We start from the raw sequence: 15,366 nt of genomic DNA on the forward strand, positions 1-15,366 counted from the left end.
AACGAATTTCCTGGGTACAGAATACAGGTTAAAAGAAATAATTATCCAAAATTGTGAACAACGTGTTCCCGAACTGCAAATTGTGATGATGTGGCGCTCCGATGGTCTAGGCAGTTACGGTCTGGTTACGGTGGTCTTAACACTTTCGGACCGGATCTCGATAACTGCCTCGAGACATTTTCCCATGCGCAGTACTGTCTATGCACCAGCGGATTATCTAAATTTATGAAGTCAGCAATGGGAGGGCATTTGTCCGGTTATGGAGCCAAGGATGAAGATTGCGATCAACATTATTCTATGAAGATGTCTGGACAAACTGACAAAGTTCGGTATTTTATGGCAACCTTTGAATTGAACTTGTTGATCCGTGATTTGATGTTGAGCCTTCTTCTTTTTCTTCTTGACTTAACGACCTCTAAGATCATGCCGGCCATCTAATGGCTTACTAGACTCGCAGATACTACGTAGTTGGATAGTCAGTCCTCACTACAGGGGGACGGTCCGGATGGGATTTGAACCCCGGTCCTGCCGTTTGAAGACCGGCGCCGTTGTCGCCTAAACCACCGGGCTGCCCCTTGACTCTATAGATGTATATTTAATGTTGAGTCTATGTCTATGTCTGTGTTGAAAAAATTCTATAATCATATTGATAAGGCATTTCCTCCTTATTCCTTGCCTTATCCCGGGCATACTCGGAGAGTAAGAGAATACGGAGAATAAGAGATGACATTTTAGCATTATATCAGCCATTTTGTTCAGTTTTTGTTTCTGCACCGTTGTAGTTTTATTTTATTCGCAAGCTCGCAACAAGATTTAGACATGTCTCATTTCTCCACAATGTCTCTTCTCCCAAATGTTCAACTTTATGTTCCATATTTCAAATACTTTAATTAAACCATCTTCGTTAACGACAGATAACCTCCCCATTGGCGTTTCGAAAAACAAGTCAACCTAACCCATGCCAGGAGTTCCTTTCAATACCTTCTCCCTGGGCACCACGGCCACAAAACCCACCACCTAGAAGCGTTGAAATTAATTACACCTCCTAATGCTTCTCTACTGGCCGATTTTTCAATCAGCACCGGGTGCTACAAAAATCCGTCAAATCCGGCGCTCGAATGCGCCAACGGGTCCCACAATCGACACGACACGACCACCGGTTCCGAAGAGCTTTCTGGACGGCTCATCTGGATCTTGGGAGGCGAAAAAGTCGAGAGAGAAAAAAACATGCACGCACGGTGTCCGCCAGCGGGTTCGGCGTTCGGTCACCCGAATAGTTTGACCTGGGCATTTCATCTCCCGTTGGCTCCTAGTGCAGACAAACCGCCGAGACAAGCGTAGAAATGATTAATGATAGAATTGTATTAAACATGATTTATATTCAAATCCGAAAATGAAGTTCGGTTGTGATTTGCTTTCGAGCCCGACGGCCTGTGCTGCTGCTGCTCGATCGCATTATCTTTGCTCATGTCACCAACCCCCGGGGTCCACAACGATGACGACGGTGATCTTGGTGCCGATGATGATGATGATGCGAGCATATTTTTCCCCTTTCGGAGGCGCGACTGCACGCGTGTCTAGCCACCGCAGCGAACTATGTTTCAATTTATTTCACTTTGTACTTGGCTGGGCTTCGGTGCGTTCTCCCTCCCCCCCCCCCCCCTCTCCTCCCGAGCCCGAGCAGATCGTACAAATAAATTGGACGATCAAACGCCACCAAAACGGCGAAAGAAGTCATCATCGGTGGCGTCGAATGGGTCTTGTTTTTATTTGGAGCGCCGATTGGAAGCAGTCCGCAGTAGAACTTCAGTCCGGGTACGGGTTTGGGATAAATTTTTCATTTTATGTTTCACCTTTTCACTGTCTTAGTTGCTGTCGATTCGATTCGATCAATCTGCTGCTGATGCGGCATGGGGGCAAGGCACCACTCAAGACGTAAGGAAACGAACGAGCGTTCGGACGCTTCACCGCGAATGATCAAATTAAGTTATTATCCTCTACAAACGAGATTGTTAATGCGTTTTCGGATCGCATGTTGGGCTGGGAGCAACGGGTCGAACAACTGTTTTTAGTTTTTCGATCGGTGGATTGATGATTTGAACGACCACTTTTCACATTCAAACACATTTTATTGACACGCCCCAGCCGCAGCAACGCGAAGCTCCGTGGAAGGACATTACGGCGTGTGCCAGGATAACGGGTATCTACAGGTGCCGCAGACTCTACGTTCATTTATCAAGCTCAGTAATAAACCTAATTCAGCTTCAGGGCACTCACAATATACTACGGTGATCTGTGAACTTTTTCCTAACGGAGATTTCGCTCGAAGGAAGTTTTGGTGGCTGCTGCTGCTGCTGCTGTGACATTTCAGCTTCTACGGAGGCCAGAGTTTTATTGTGTTATCTTTATAAGCCAACCTTAAGTAACCTAATTAGCCAACCTTGCGAGTAACATAGAGAACTATGTTACTCGCAGGAAATTAATTGTTTCACACGGTTTTGCCGCGGTGTTTTGCTTTGGCCCACAGCACTTGCTGTGCTCCAGCGAGAAGAGAGTGCCTTTAACGCTATTAACATAAACATGTTCAGCTATGTTACGCGGATGCGTCCTTTTGCGTTTCGTACCTTCCCGGCTGCGTCCGTTTGGTAGCGATTGACCGAATTGACTGAAGAAGCCACCCCAGCGCTTAATTATCAACCTGCGTTTCGTAGTCGCTGTCGCTGTGTTTCCAATCACGCGAAGGAAGCATAAACAATCGGCCGACCCAGACCTCGGCCACTGGGTGGCCACAATGTTACTATTTTCGCTTCCCTTTTCTCCTCTCTCTCTCTCTCTCTCTCTCTCTCTCTCTCTCTCTCTCTCTCTCTCTATTCCCCTCATACTAACCTCGTCTCTCAGCGGAGTGAAATTTACGAGTGGGAAAAATCGATTGCACCACCAAACAGTCTAACCGGGGTAAAATTTATGTACGAGGTCGCTCATCTAAAAATGAAGATTTATTTGGCACCAACTCATTTAGCCTTGCTTGTATAAAGATACACCACAGATATCGATGCGAAGAAAGTAGATTTTGCGGTTTGAAACACACAAAAACAAATATCATCTGCTTTTCGCCATTGACCCACGGTATTTCGGAATACGAAAGAAGAAGCCCTTTAACCAGGTTTGGCGGGAAAAAGGCTTCCCCGTAGCAAAACCGTATTCAATTTCATCGAGTCGCAACCGCAGCTTATAAACGGTCTCCAAATTATGACTAATGCGTGTGTGGGGATGATTCTTCACCCAAATCGCTGCGTTGCGAAGAGAAGATTTCTGTAGCTTTTTGGCGTGTTCGCGCCTCCTTAAAAGCCATCCGGATGAATTGATTTTACAATTAATTTTAATCATAACATGCCATTTCCCGTTCCTGATATGCAAAAGGCTTTCTTGGTTTTGGGTTGGGAATTAATCGCACCAAGCAAAATGAGGCTCTTCTCCATGGGCAAATCGACTGTTATTTGTTGGGACTGTTAAAATTTTCTCACGATTAAAAGAGGATCTAAATTAATAGCTTTCCCTATTTTTGACAAGTATTTATTTTGTTTTTTTTTTGTTTAATTTTATTTTCATTTAGTTTCTTTACCTGCTCACAGTTAGCTGTTTTATTTAACCCCCTTTAAAGATGTTCTAAAATAAATTTTGAGATTGGTTGGGATTTCTGCTTAAGGAGACCTGTGCAGGATTGGATTTTTTTTGTGTCTCGAGATTGTGTCTCAACTAGAATAGACATAGGACAAAAGCAAACCCTCGAAGTTGTGGAACATTTAGCCCAAACAAGAGATTGAAGTAAAACTGGAAGCTTTATGGTAAATAAACCATGGTTCTATATGGTTCTAAAAATTCTACTAACCAATATTAAACGAACCATGGTTAGCTTTCCATCCAGCTCAACCCTGTTCAGAGTCTAGGATCGTTTCAATCTGCAAGGTGTCGTTGAATCGAGATTGTTCTCGGCAGTCTTCTATCAAATTAAAAAAAGAACTATTTGACTGTTCTTTTTAATAAAAACTTTCGTGGAATAATATCAACAGTCGTCAAACTTTTAACGTTAAGCTCTTTTCTAGCAGATTTCAAATACAAAACGACGCCTTGACACACATTCTGTACAACTTGACGTTAGGTTAGAGATAATAGTTTGCATATCGTCCAGCAGATCGCACAAGTAGCATTCAAACTTATCTCACATCATAGGGATGAATTAAAATACGATCGCTAAGCTATCGCACCGTTTCGTCAAAATTGCAAATAAATGCTAACAGGCCTTTCCAAAGCAAAGGCAAAACCAGAAATAACACCTGCAGCGTTTTGCTACAAATTCGTTTATCGTTTTACATCCCTTAAAACGGTTGCTTCACGCGAACATCTGATCGCACTTCAAACAAACCATCAATTCCACTAAGGCATTCTTGGGCGAACCCACACCAATTACACCAACCTTCTGCTCCACCATCCGTCTCTCCAGTCCAAACTTCAATGGCTTTATCTATGACAATTTATCGATCGTTTTGTCTGCATTATGCTGCTTGGTGTTTTTATGCTCTGCTAAAGTACCTCCATGCCAAACCACCACAAAACAATGATGAAAATTAATGTTTACGTTCGCTTTCGTCAAGTGTGTGTGTGTGTGTGTTTGACCTCACCACGGTGGGAGTCATCGCTTCAAATCTCTTTCGTGAAAGCTTTTTTTTAGGACTTAAAATTCCATATTATCTCAGCATTGTGACCGCCTTGAAAGATCCATATGATGGACGGGTTTTCACATGTATCCAGTGCAAACCCAAACAGATCACATCAGACTGTTTCTTCTTGTTTTGTGAAGCAACTCGAGGGAACCTAATCCTACAGACACATTCCCCAAAAACTAGCAGATCCTCTTCTAGCGATAGTGTTCGAACGCCGAGTGTGGCGAAGCTTCTATTTCAACCTACCCAATTTCAATCGATACGATCGCCCACCGTACGATCGGGTCACATTTTTCATCCAGCCATCCAACAGACATCGGCCGAGGCAGGGAAAATTTATTGACCATCATCCCACCCGCCCAAAAAACCGTTTTGGAAGCTGGCTGGAAGTCGTGTGTCTTTGAAACTGCTTCCGAAATACATGCCACCCCAGCATCACAAACGCACAGCCATCGCACGCATACCGAGTGATGGCGAAAACATCTCATCGCTCTTATCTTCGCCAGCACCGCTTTCCGGGAGTGAGTGTATAAAATTGTCTTTAAATTACGGTCCAATCTCCCGTCCGTGGTTCGCGCGAACCCGGGAGAGGGTTGTAAAAATTACTACAAAAGCCTTTTATTGAACAGTAATCCATCATTTTAATGGCTTCCTTCGGTGGGCCATCGATCGTTCCGGGTCCGCGTCGATAGATCCTGCCGATGAGTTGGCGAACAGTGCCCGGTGCCGTGCGAACGAGCCGGGCGATGAAACTTACACCATCGCACCTTATCATCTCTCGCAGATTTTCTAACCCTTGGCCGGGGGGGTTACGAAGATTCGGCCAAGGAGAAGAAAAAAAAACAAGCAAATCGATCGGCTTATCGCCGATCTAAATAGTCCTGCGAGAGGTATTACTCCCGTGCTTGATGCTAGTTTTACGTCACATTACACCCACTGGTTTTTTGTCATTTTTTACCTCACCTCAAAGGCATAAAGCATGTTGAAAGTTGTGGACATCACCTTTCCGACAATATTTCTAAAAAGAAACGGTAACAAATAGCAACACCCGGCATCCTTGTCGGCGCTTGGTAGCGCTCTTATCGTCACCTGTATGTCGTTCGGCTAGGAAGAGACCGAAAAAAAAAACCGAAGGACATTATTCATCGTCGCCTAAAAGGATTCATGCGCTTGCACACTTCCTTTGCCAAATTTTTGTCCGTATGTGCTCGACTGTCCGGAAATCGCTTCGTTCGTTGCTACGGTGTCAAGGCGAGCTAACCACATCCAACAAACAGGATGCGATACCGTTCTACAATGTCACACAGGGCACAATGATTTTCCTCTTCTTTAAGACTCTTATTTTTACTTCCGCTACCGAAGCGAGTCCTTTAAACGGGAAGCTTCTGTTCATTCTACATGCATCACTTTTCTAACCTTCTTACAATAAATTGTAGCTAAATGCATCTATTTAAACCAACAGAACCAAATAAATGCATCGATTTTAAACCATCATATGCTGAATATGCTTCTCTTCTCTTTTTTCTCTTTCTAATTCCAGACACTCACACCGTCCCTACAATCACAGCTGGTAATTGAATTAATTAGTTCCATTTAATCATTCTTCTTCTACGCTCTTTTCATGCTTGTTTACTTCCTTTCTTTTTCTACTAGTAAAAGCAACCGTTTTCCATCTTTTCTTTTATTTGTTTGCTTGCTTCACTTTTTTTACATGTTACTTCTCTTTTTTCCGTTTTTCCAACTGTCATTTTTTTATCTTTTCTACGTACCACGTACACTCACACACATTCGCTTATTCAAAATTTAATGTGTAGCTCTTCTTCCTTTTCTCTTTACGATCTTTCTGTTATTTTTTCCACTCCTTTTCACCCTTTTTTATTCGCGCCCATACCGCATACATGCGCAAAAAAGGAACAAAATGAAAACTAAAAGCTGTGTAATCTCCCTACCCCCCCATGAACGGTACATGGCACGGGTGCAACCCTCGGTTGCAGTTGCAAAGCTGCATCTTTTCGCCAACCATCAGGACCACCCTTCCGGAGACTTTTTTGTTGGCTCCTCCTCCTAACTCCTGACCAAAACGCCGGCGACCGGTCCTCGTCAGGGACCTCTCGTGTATGTGTGTGTGTGTGTGTGTGCGTGTGAACTATTCGATCCTCTGCAGGGAGGCGCACACAAACTGTGCCCGTAATGGCCTCGGGGCAAAAAGCCAACGATTTGGGTGAAGTTTTTCCTGCGAGGATTTCCCCATTGTGTAACCTGCGCCGGCGACCGTTTTGTTCTGCAGCTTCGGAAACAGATGTTCTGCATTGATTGTGCTTAAGTGGTGATATAACAACGATTATTCAATCAAGCACAGAAAGAGGGAAGCCATTTTCCACGGCACTGGATGGGTTTGAATTTAGGCTCACCTCAGCTTTACGCGGGACATTGAGGACGGCTTCTAACTGCTTCTAGTGTTGTTCATTGGTACTCTACGTGGTTTGAAGTCTAACACTGAAGTCGTTACGAAACGAAACTTCCAATAACGATTTCAGTTCTGCATCACTTGCAGTTATCTAACGCCTTCCGATCCACTCTTCCACCACCCTGGCTTACGGTCAAGATGGAGCCTCATAACAGACTCACCTCATTATCAGCCCAGGGACCCTGGAAAGACGAAAATAAAGGGAGGAAACCACAACCAAACACACACACAAATGTAAAACAACCGAAAACCTCTAAGCGTCTGGGTGAAAAATGAGCTACAACCCGTGGCGGGTCAGCTGGCCGCTGATCCATCCCAAGGGATGGATCCTCCATTAACCCACAATTATATTCGCATTCATCAGTCGCAGCACTGGGCCCAGGTTTTTGTGCCAAAGCGCAATTAAACACGTAGTGGCAGTGCCTTCTTCGGACCGGATTTTTCGGGCTGGGCTGGGATATCGTGTCCGGTGCCGTTTGTGCCAATTCTTGTGTGTATGTTCGAGTTTGCCAGACACGTTTTGGGACGATCGTACCGAACTCACCTGTTGCCGGACGGTTGCGATCCCTTCTGCGAGCTTTCTCCTGCGTGTGCATAGTGTATTGAACGATTGTTGTTTTCCTTGCAAAATCACTGTCACGTTTTAAGGTTCGTTCGAATGAAATTTTACGAATTCCGAAATTTGAAATTTTGTTGCTAAATGCATCCGCTTTTTTTTGTTTTCTATTAGATCCATCCATCCAGTAAGAAATTGTTGAACTTCTTGATCTGTTTGCATAATTAATTTTCAAAACAATTTCAATTGAACTTCTATTCATTATTACATTACATATTACATCAACTATTGTGAGAAGTTTCAATAGATATGTCAAATTTGCTATTATTTCTATTCCGAAGCGGAATAGAAGTTATGAGCCTCCCTCGTGTCACATTGAATCTGCTGATCTGGAGGAAAGGTTTTTTGTAGATTCGAGGCACCTTACCAGCTCGGGCCATTCGCGATCGATCACTATGCTTAACGCTAAACCCCTCACTGCACCGCATACTTACAGCTAAGCATTAAAAGACCATTAAAAGCTATGTATATTGCATTTTAACCTAACTTTAGGCATTGACCATATTTTAGGCTGTAGAATATATGCTGTTTTGCTACTTTTTTCATTGAATTTTTTAAATGCTACTAGAACGCTAGCTGTCATATTTGCTTGAACAATACTTTAGATGAAATAGTTACGATTATTAAGTTGAAAAAATCATCTTCATATTTCGCATAAGCAAATCGACCCCATAAACTACATCCATACCGATCGCTGTTGATCGTAAATCTGCTAGAAAGTGATCATTATTAATTGGTAAATTATGTCCAACATTCCTGGCATACCTTCTTCAAAACCGAAAAACGCCTAATGGACTCGTTGCACAAAACGCCAAACCTCGCGGAAAGCCAAGCACCCAAAGCAAAAGGAAAAGAAACGCCAGAAACACAGCAAAAACATAAGCAGCAGATATTCCTCCAGGAATGTCGAAGAGGCGCACATATTATGTTTTTATGCTGTTGTTTTTTTTTTCCTTTTATTCTCTACTCCTTGATTTTACTGGTGGTGCGTTCGCCTCATCAGCATAATTTCGGTAGCCCAGGTCTCCCAGCTCTGGGATGCATCCAGCACACATCCAGCCAGAGAAAAGTGCATACTATAGACCGCCGAGGCATGAATTAAAATGCCTTCCTTCTTTTGCGTTTTCTTACATCCTTCATGCTTTATCCTTCAAAAAAAACACACACGCGCGAGAGACGGACACATCATTCGTGTCCTTTTCGTCGCGCAACACTCGTGGTAGCTGCTGGAAAAGGGAAAATTGCCCAAAATCGCCGAAGAAGAGCTTTCCCTTCGGCCAAAAAGGCTGCCACACGACAACGAAACGGGGAAGGGCGGGTGTAGTGAATTTGAAAATGTACCATCACCGTGGGTTTGTTGGTGCAAAAGAGACGCCGATCCTTGTGTTCGAAAGAGAATATCATCAAGCAAGGGAGAAGCTTCCGTCTGGTAGAGAAAAAGAAATGTCAACGGCCACTTTCCGTCACGCGCCGCGAGAGAAAGCGAGAGAAGGCGAGAGTAAGATGAAGCATATTTTTGAGCATAATTTTGTGAGAGCATGGCAAGAGCATAGAGCATGGGGTGCGGCAGGTTTGGTAGTTGGAAACGGGAATCCGACCCGAAGCCAAACAAATCCGTCGCTACCGATTTTATGCTCAGTTTGCGTTAGATCCCCCGGCCGTTATGATTGATTGGGGAGATGTGTGCTGGTGAGATGTCCTAGCCAAAAAAAAGGGAGCCACCACGGAAAACGCGGTACTGGGCGCGATCGTACTGGTGTGTTTGAATAGTTGTATACTGTGTGTGTGTGATTATTGAAGTGATAATGTGTACGGGAGTTTGCAACAAAATTTAAGAAAAAGTTAGAAAACTTGTTATTCTGTTCGTATTTTTAAAAACAAATTGAATCGACGAAAACACATCTTGTTGAAAATAGATCGAACGATCATCGTAGTGTGCTTTGGGTGGTTGGTGATTGGCGTGTTGCAGTGCAGTGTACTTCCGTTTCAGCGCACATCGCATTTTTTGTTCGCTTTTCGTGATCAACGTAACCTACAACCCCGAATCCTGATCACGTACACGGTCAGCAGCACGTGTTTTTAAGTTTTTTTTTGCTGTGTTGATGGTTTGAAGTGATGGTGTGCCGATTTGCGTTTGTTTTCCTGCAGGCCCGTCCGTTTTGACGTCGCCGTCGGTGAAGTGATGGTGCAATTCGTACATTATCCACTTAGTGAAAATACAACCGGCAGCAAGCAGAGCAATACACGAGTGTGCCAGCCAATGATTGAGCATAATTGAAAAATAATTAGACCTTCATGTACGGGTTTCGAGCAGTGGAACTTGTAGTTGGAGAAATGGGGGAAAAGAAGTGGACAATTATCGAATTTAGCATACGGGGGAAAGAATTTCGGCAACCAGTTCCGTGTCAGAAGCGAGTGATAAAAGAATGGAATGTCGATCGCGTTAGGAACTGCCCAAAGCAGCTAGCCGACTTGAGCTTATTTCTCGCGAACGATTCAATCGTTCATCGATCGACCTTTCGATAAAACACATCCGTACCGAGCAGGAACTTGCTTTAATTGCTTCATTGCGGCACACGTGCTTGACACGTTAAACGCCTTTTTTTCTGCAAGTTGATGTTTCCTACCAATAGAGATCCATACTTATCCGAGCCGCCGGAATGCCGGCGGGTGCTGGACGTTCGGTTACCTGAGCGTAATTATTGCATTTATATGCACTTTTAGCCTACGGGGGAAAGTTGTGCCAAGTTGGTTGGTTGGGTTGTGTCCTTACCGGCCGAACACGGTTGACTAAACACTTAATAGACGGTGCAGATTAATTCTATTAAATTCCAATTTGTCCAATTTCACATACACATCGGTTATGTGACAACAAAGGTTACGCAAACGGGATCGATCTTTCCTAATATTGCTGATGTAATGGTGAACGAGAAGTTTTTTTTTCTCACACTAAAAATTTAATAAAAATTATTTAAATATTTCCTACAAAAACTTTATCTCTTTAAAATAAAAGACAAGGCCTGGGTGTATTTCTGAAATTAAATACATTGCATTACTTTTACTATTTTTCATACATTCAGTAAGAACATCCTGGTCACGGCACCAAATTAAAATATTACATTAAACAGATTTTAAGCAATTACTAATGCAGTATTTAGCCCTATAGCGATCGATAGACTAAATTTCTACCGAATCTTTTTTGGTGTCTTTTTTGTATTACCAATAGCAACATCCTGGTCACGACACCATTATTTTTTATTAAGAAACAACTTGTGTTCTACCCCTTTAAATATATATATTTTTTAATTTGCGCTCGGCAAAAATCGAACACTGATTTTTTTAATGAATTGAAGTGCGAAAACATTCATCTTTACATTCAAGAATAATATGCGGGTCATGGCACCAAATCACAATTAAAAAAAAACTAATTCGTGTAAATTAATTGGTTGTTCCTTTAGCACTCGATTGCAATACATTTTCATACTGAATTTATAAGTGAAGTGATAAAAAAAAAGTTCTGAGTAGCGTACGCGATGGCACCGCTTGTGTGCAATAAAAGAATCCATCATCTTTACAATCGTTCTCCGTTTATAAACTCCCATAAATGCTACTAAACAGATCCAGTAGATCCAATCAAAACAGTGCCCGTAAAGGTTCGCACACAACCGTTCTGAAAGTGATCGTGCATCTTGAACGAAATTCGCTCGGTTTCGTTCCCACTGACAAAAGTCAAACCTAATCGAACGAAAAACCAAAACCGCCCTGTGCAAGCGCAAGCGACGAACCTGATCCAAGATGGCACTGGCGTACGTGGACATGTCATCCGTTATAGAAGTACAGGTAATGGGCTCGACAAACTCAAAGTGGTTCCGTTCCATCTGAATGCATCCTTATCAACGATAATTGTTTTAATTAAACACAAACACACGCACACCCTCGTGCATAATTATGGGGCGAGAAAGTAAAAGAGAGTGTGATTTTTCCAATCAGGAAATGATGCTGTCAGTTGGTTTGAATTTATTGTACTTTGTCGTTCAAACAGGCGATATTTTAAATTCTCCTTTCCCTTCGCCTAACAGTAAGAAAAGTTTTGTGCAAAACTGAGTTCCAAAACAACCTGCGGAAATGGATGTCAAACCATACATCAAGCCTACTTTTTGTTTTCGATCCCTCTGTCCCTCTCAAAGACGCTCACAATACACAATACGTAAAAAAAACCAACAACAAAATAGCATACCCCCTCCCGGTTTGGCCAATTTAGGGAGTTTGATTGCAATTTTTATGACCTCACCTCATGGAGCCCGGTTTCACTGGTAAAAAGATAAGCGGCGGGTGGGTTCCACGGGAACACGGTTTTAAAACGAAATACAACGTGCACCAGCCAGCCAGCCAAAAAAAAAACCAACCGGGCGATCGCTTCAGCCTCAGCTACGCGATGGAAGCACGTCAATAAAACTACTGCCACGACCAGTGGGAGAGACCGGTGGAGGCTTTCACGATAGATTTAGATCAAACGGGTGTAAAAATGCCAAACGCGCCCGCAAAACGAATTGAACGAAGACAGATTTTCGTCGGAAATGTGATAAAAGTGAGGTTATCCGGCCCGTTCACGCCAACCAGTGCTCGTGGCCAACGAGCGGGCGGTTAATCAAACGGAGCGAATCGATTCGATCGGTGGTGGTGAGCATCCCTCGCCTGCTCGCGACGCTACACCCTCGACGCTCCTAGGCAAGGGCCACAATGTTAAAATAAACAAAATAGCGATTTGGGTTAACAGTGGCTATAAGCTGTGTGTAGCGCTGTTGCCTTGCGCGATCTGTTAAATTGTTTGATGGTGGGTCCTGTTGTAATCAAGCGAAGGAATTCGGTTTTATGCATCCTTGTTTTTTTTTTTTTAATGCAAGAGTTTGTGCCGTCCATTGTGATTTGCAGAGATGAATTTGAATAATTTTTACAATTTCTTGTTTCTCGTAGATACGCTTGTTTTAGTTAATTCAATGTTGAATTTGAATAATTGCGTCGATCAAAAAATATTTTTTTCTAAATATTTTTGTTAGATTTTAGTCCTCAGAAAGGATGTTTTAAGTCTTTATGTGTTTTAAAAACTTTTTGCAATGCTTACTATGTTTTATAAAAAGTTTTATCTTGTGCTTTTACCACTTGTTTCTTCTTTCTTTTAGCTATACTTGGTTCATGCCTGACAAAAGATATTTTTAATTTAGTTTTCTTAAATAAAAGTATTCTATACTAAATCATAATAATTTCAAATAATAGTAATGTAACCGTCCCAACCACCCAAAAGAGTATTGACTTTCCAACTGACTTCATGACCTCGGATATAAATAAAAAGAAGTGCATAATTAACTTAACATTATTCACTCTAACGCATAGATCGACAATATTGCAATGAAAGCTGTGTGAAATGAAATATTTTTTATAGAATATTATTTGACCCAAAAAATTCTTCTTCTTTTCCTTCTTCTTCTTATTTCATTTTTTTTTATCCTAAATGAATTATTTGATTACAAATGCTTTTAATTATAATCCAGAAACTTCTTTATAATGTGGTTGAAGGCTTCCTGATTTATCAGAAAGGTTTAGAAATTCGTAACTTGATGTATTTGTGAATTGAGATTGTTTAATTAAAACGATGTCTAAAGAATTAGCTAAATACATACACAGATATTCAGAAAAATATGTTCAAACGTCTAAATGTATGCTAAGTAGCATACTTGATTTTTTTTTGCATAGATAAATATATTTTATATAAAGTATTTGTTATGTTCTTATAAGACTATGTTCATTTTATCCTAATTGAGCTTTTCAAGAGCTCATGATGCTATATCACTGTTTGAAATACGTTTATTGTGTCAACTTTTTAGATCACATCTTCCTTTCTTTCTTTATCTCACTATGATCGCATTTGATTCATTTCATACTACGTTTAGTGAAGAATTTCCATCATTGTCATTTTGATAAACAACAGTTCTATGCCTTTCATTTGTTATTTGTATCATTTACATTATTATTAACACTTTTTTCTTTCTTTATTTTCCTCTCGCACAGGAGCGGCTCACTAGTCATGGAGGCATAGGACTGTCGAGCGGAAGTCCTGCATACTCAGCGCACACCGGCGGCCACACGGGGAGAAACGGACCAGCGAGCGGACACAGCGGTAGCCACGGTGGTTCCCACGGTCCCGGTCCCACCATGCATCACCAAACGCTCCAGTCCGACTTCCAGCCGCCCTACTTCCCGCCACCCTTCCACCATACCACCCAAAGCCCACCGCAGCAGCAGGTAAGTTGAGACATTTGCAATCAAAAACGGAACTCCCTTTACAAAAAGCGCACGAAAAAGCAAAGTTGTAATGTGTCATGTGTTGTGCTTTCTTACATCAAACAGAACCACGGTCTCGACTATCTCAGTACGGATCCGTACGGACAGCCACTGTCCTCGCTACACCATGCACCCCTGCATCACTACAATCAGCTGGCCGGGCTAAGACCGTCGCAGGAACAGCTCGGACTACATCGATCTCACCGCGAGTCCGAACTGCAACAGCACGTGGTAAGTGTTCAACCAAAGCTTCCCTTTCTTCCTTCTGCTCAACCGTTCAGCACTCACTCAATCAAATCACCGCTCCCAAAAACCATCCCGAAAGCCGTCGCAATCCTATCACAACGACGCCCGGCAGCCGGTGGCCATCACGAGCAATAAAACAAATCAACGGTGATTTCCTTCTCTCGGCGGAGTGCTCCCTTCAGGTCAGCGCTCGAACACCCTGCACACTCTCCCCTCCTCCCCCCCTGGTGCGCCTACATCCACGCAAACAAACCGGATAAATGAGAAATAGAAACGAAATCGACAAAATGAGATCACACATTTTTGTTAATTAATTTTTATAAACTGCTGCTGCTTCTGATTCCCGAACTTTAACATCCTCTGATCGGTTCGATTCTCGGTGTCCCAATTCCGGCCCTCTACTAACTCTTGCTCCTGCTCCACTATCTTCGCTCCTCCTACAGCGGGCGAGATGATTAACTTAGCCGCGCGCGTACAATTTCGATCGACTTCGCTCGAATTGAGCCATTTCGGTTGATCGCTCCGCTCGCATGGGTGTGTGCACGCGCGTGTCCACCGCGCAGTGCGGTGGAGGCAAATGTGTTGTCTTTCTTTTTATTACTAACATCATTATTTTTAACGCTGCGCTACTACTTTGCGCTGCCAGCTTCCGAATATTCGGCGAAACGGCGAGTTCTCGATTAAACTGTCGCTTTCTCCCAAATCAAAACTTCTTCTTCGTGCTGTCGAGGAGGGTCGAACGGGCAAGGAATTATGAAAGTCATGTTGGGCTTGTTAGGTCGAATTAATTTCTTTTCTTTCTACAAAATAACACAATCACGGGACTCGCTGGACGCTGAACGTGGTGGGTCAGTGGCCGAATGTCCGTGTGTCCATAAATTTACGAACCTTGTCGGGCCAGGGGAAAAAGGCCTCGCCGTCAAGACGAATGAAGTTTTTTTTTTTTTGGTTTTCTTTCTTGTGTGCCAAAAAGGGCA

At 42.8% G+C, this 15,366-nt stretch overlaps 3 protein-coding genes across 8 annotated transcripts in view; 2 read left to right on the top strand and 1 right to left on the bottom strand.

The window, feature by feature from the left end:
- Window positions 1-15,366, top strand: part of LOC126568598 (probable salivary secreted peptide) — a 380,437-nt gene that overhangs the window by 314,161 nt on the left and 50,910 nt on the right. The gene's annotated exons all lie outside the window — the stretch shown is intronic.
- LOC126567991 (transcription factor AP-2-epsilon) overlaps window positions 1-15,366 on the top strand; it is a 67,145-nt gene that overhangs the window by 43,997 nt on the left and 7,782 nt on the right. For 3 of the 6 annotated variants that reach the window (XM_050224384.1, XM_050224381.1, XM_050224380.1), the window contains exons 2-4: window positions 6,262-6,291; window positions 13,871-14,104; window positions 14,210-14,374. In XM_050224384.1, the coding sequence (XP_050080341.1) occupies window positions 6,262-6,291; window positions 13,871-14,104; window positions 14,210-14,374 (429 nt within the window). Of the gene's footprint in view, window positions 1-6,261; window positions 6,292-11,558; window positions 11,645-13,870; window positions 14,105-14,209; window positions 14,375-15,366 lie in introns of those variants that run through there. The other 3 variants (XM_050224385.1, XM_050224383.1, XM_050224382.1) reach the window with 2 other exon arrangements.
- The window catches only part of LOC126567529 (39S ribosomal protein L35, mitochondrial), a 142,005-nt gene continuing 141,225 nt past the window's right edge, over window positions 14,587-15,366 (bottom strand). Inside the window, exon 3 of the mRNA XM_050223749.1 lies at window positions 14,587-14,602. The gene's annotated coding sequence lies outside the window, so the exon portion shown is untranslated. The remainder of the gene's footprint in view (window positions 14,603-15,366) is intronic.

The sequence above is a fragment of the Anopheles maculipalpis genome, chromosome 2RL (assembly GCF_943734695.1).
Source record: "Anopheles maculipalpis chromosome 2RL, idAnoMacuDA_375_x, whole genome shotgun sequence".
NCBI lineage: Eukaryota > Metazoa > Arthropoda > Insecta > Diptera > Culicidae > Anopheles > Anopheles maculipalpis.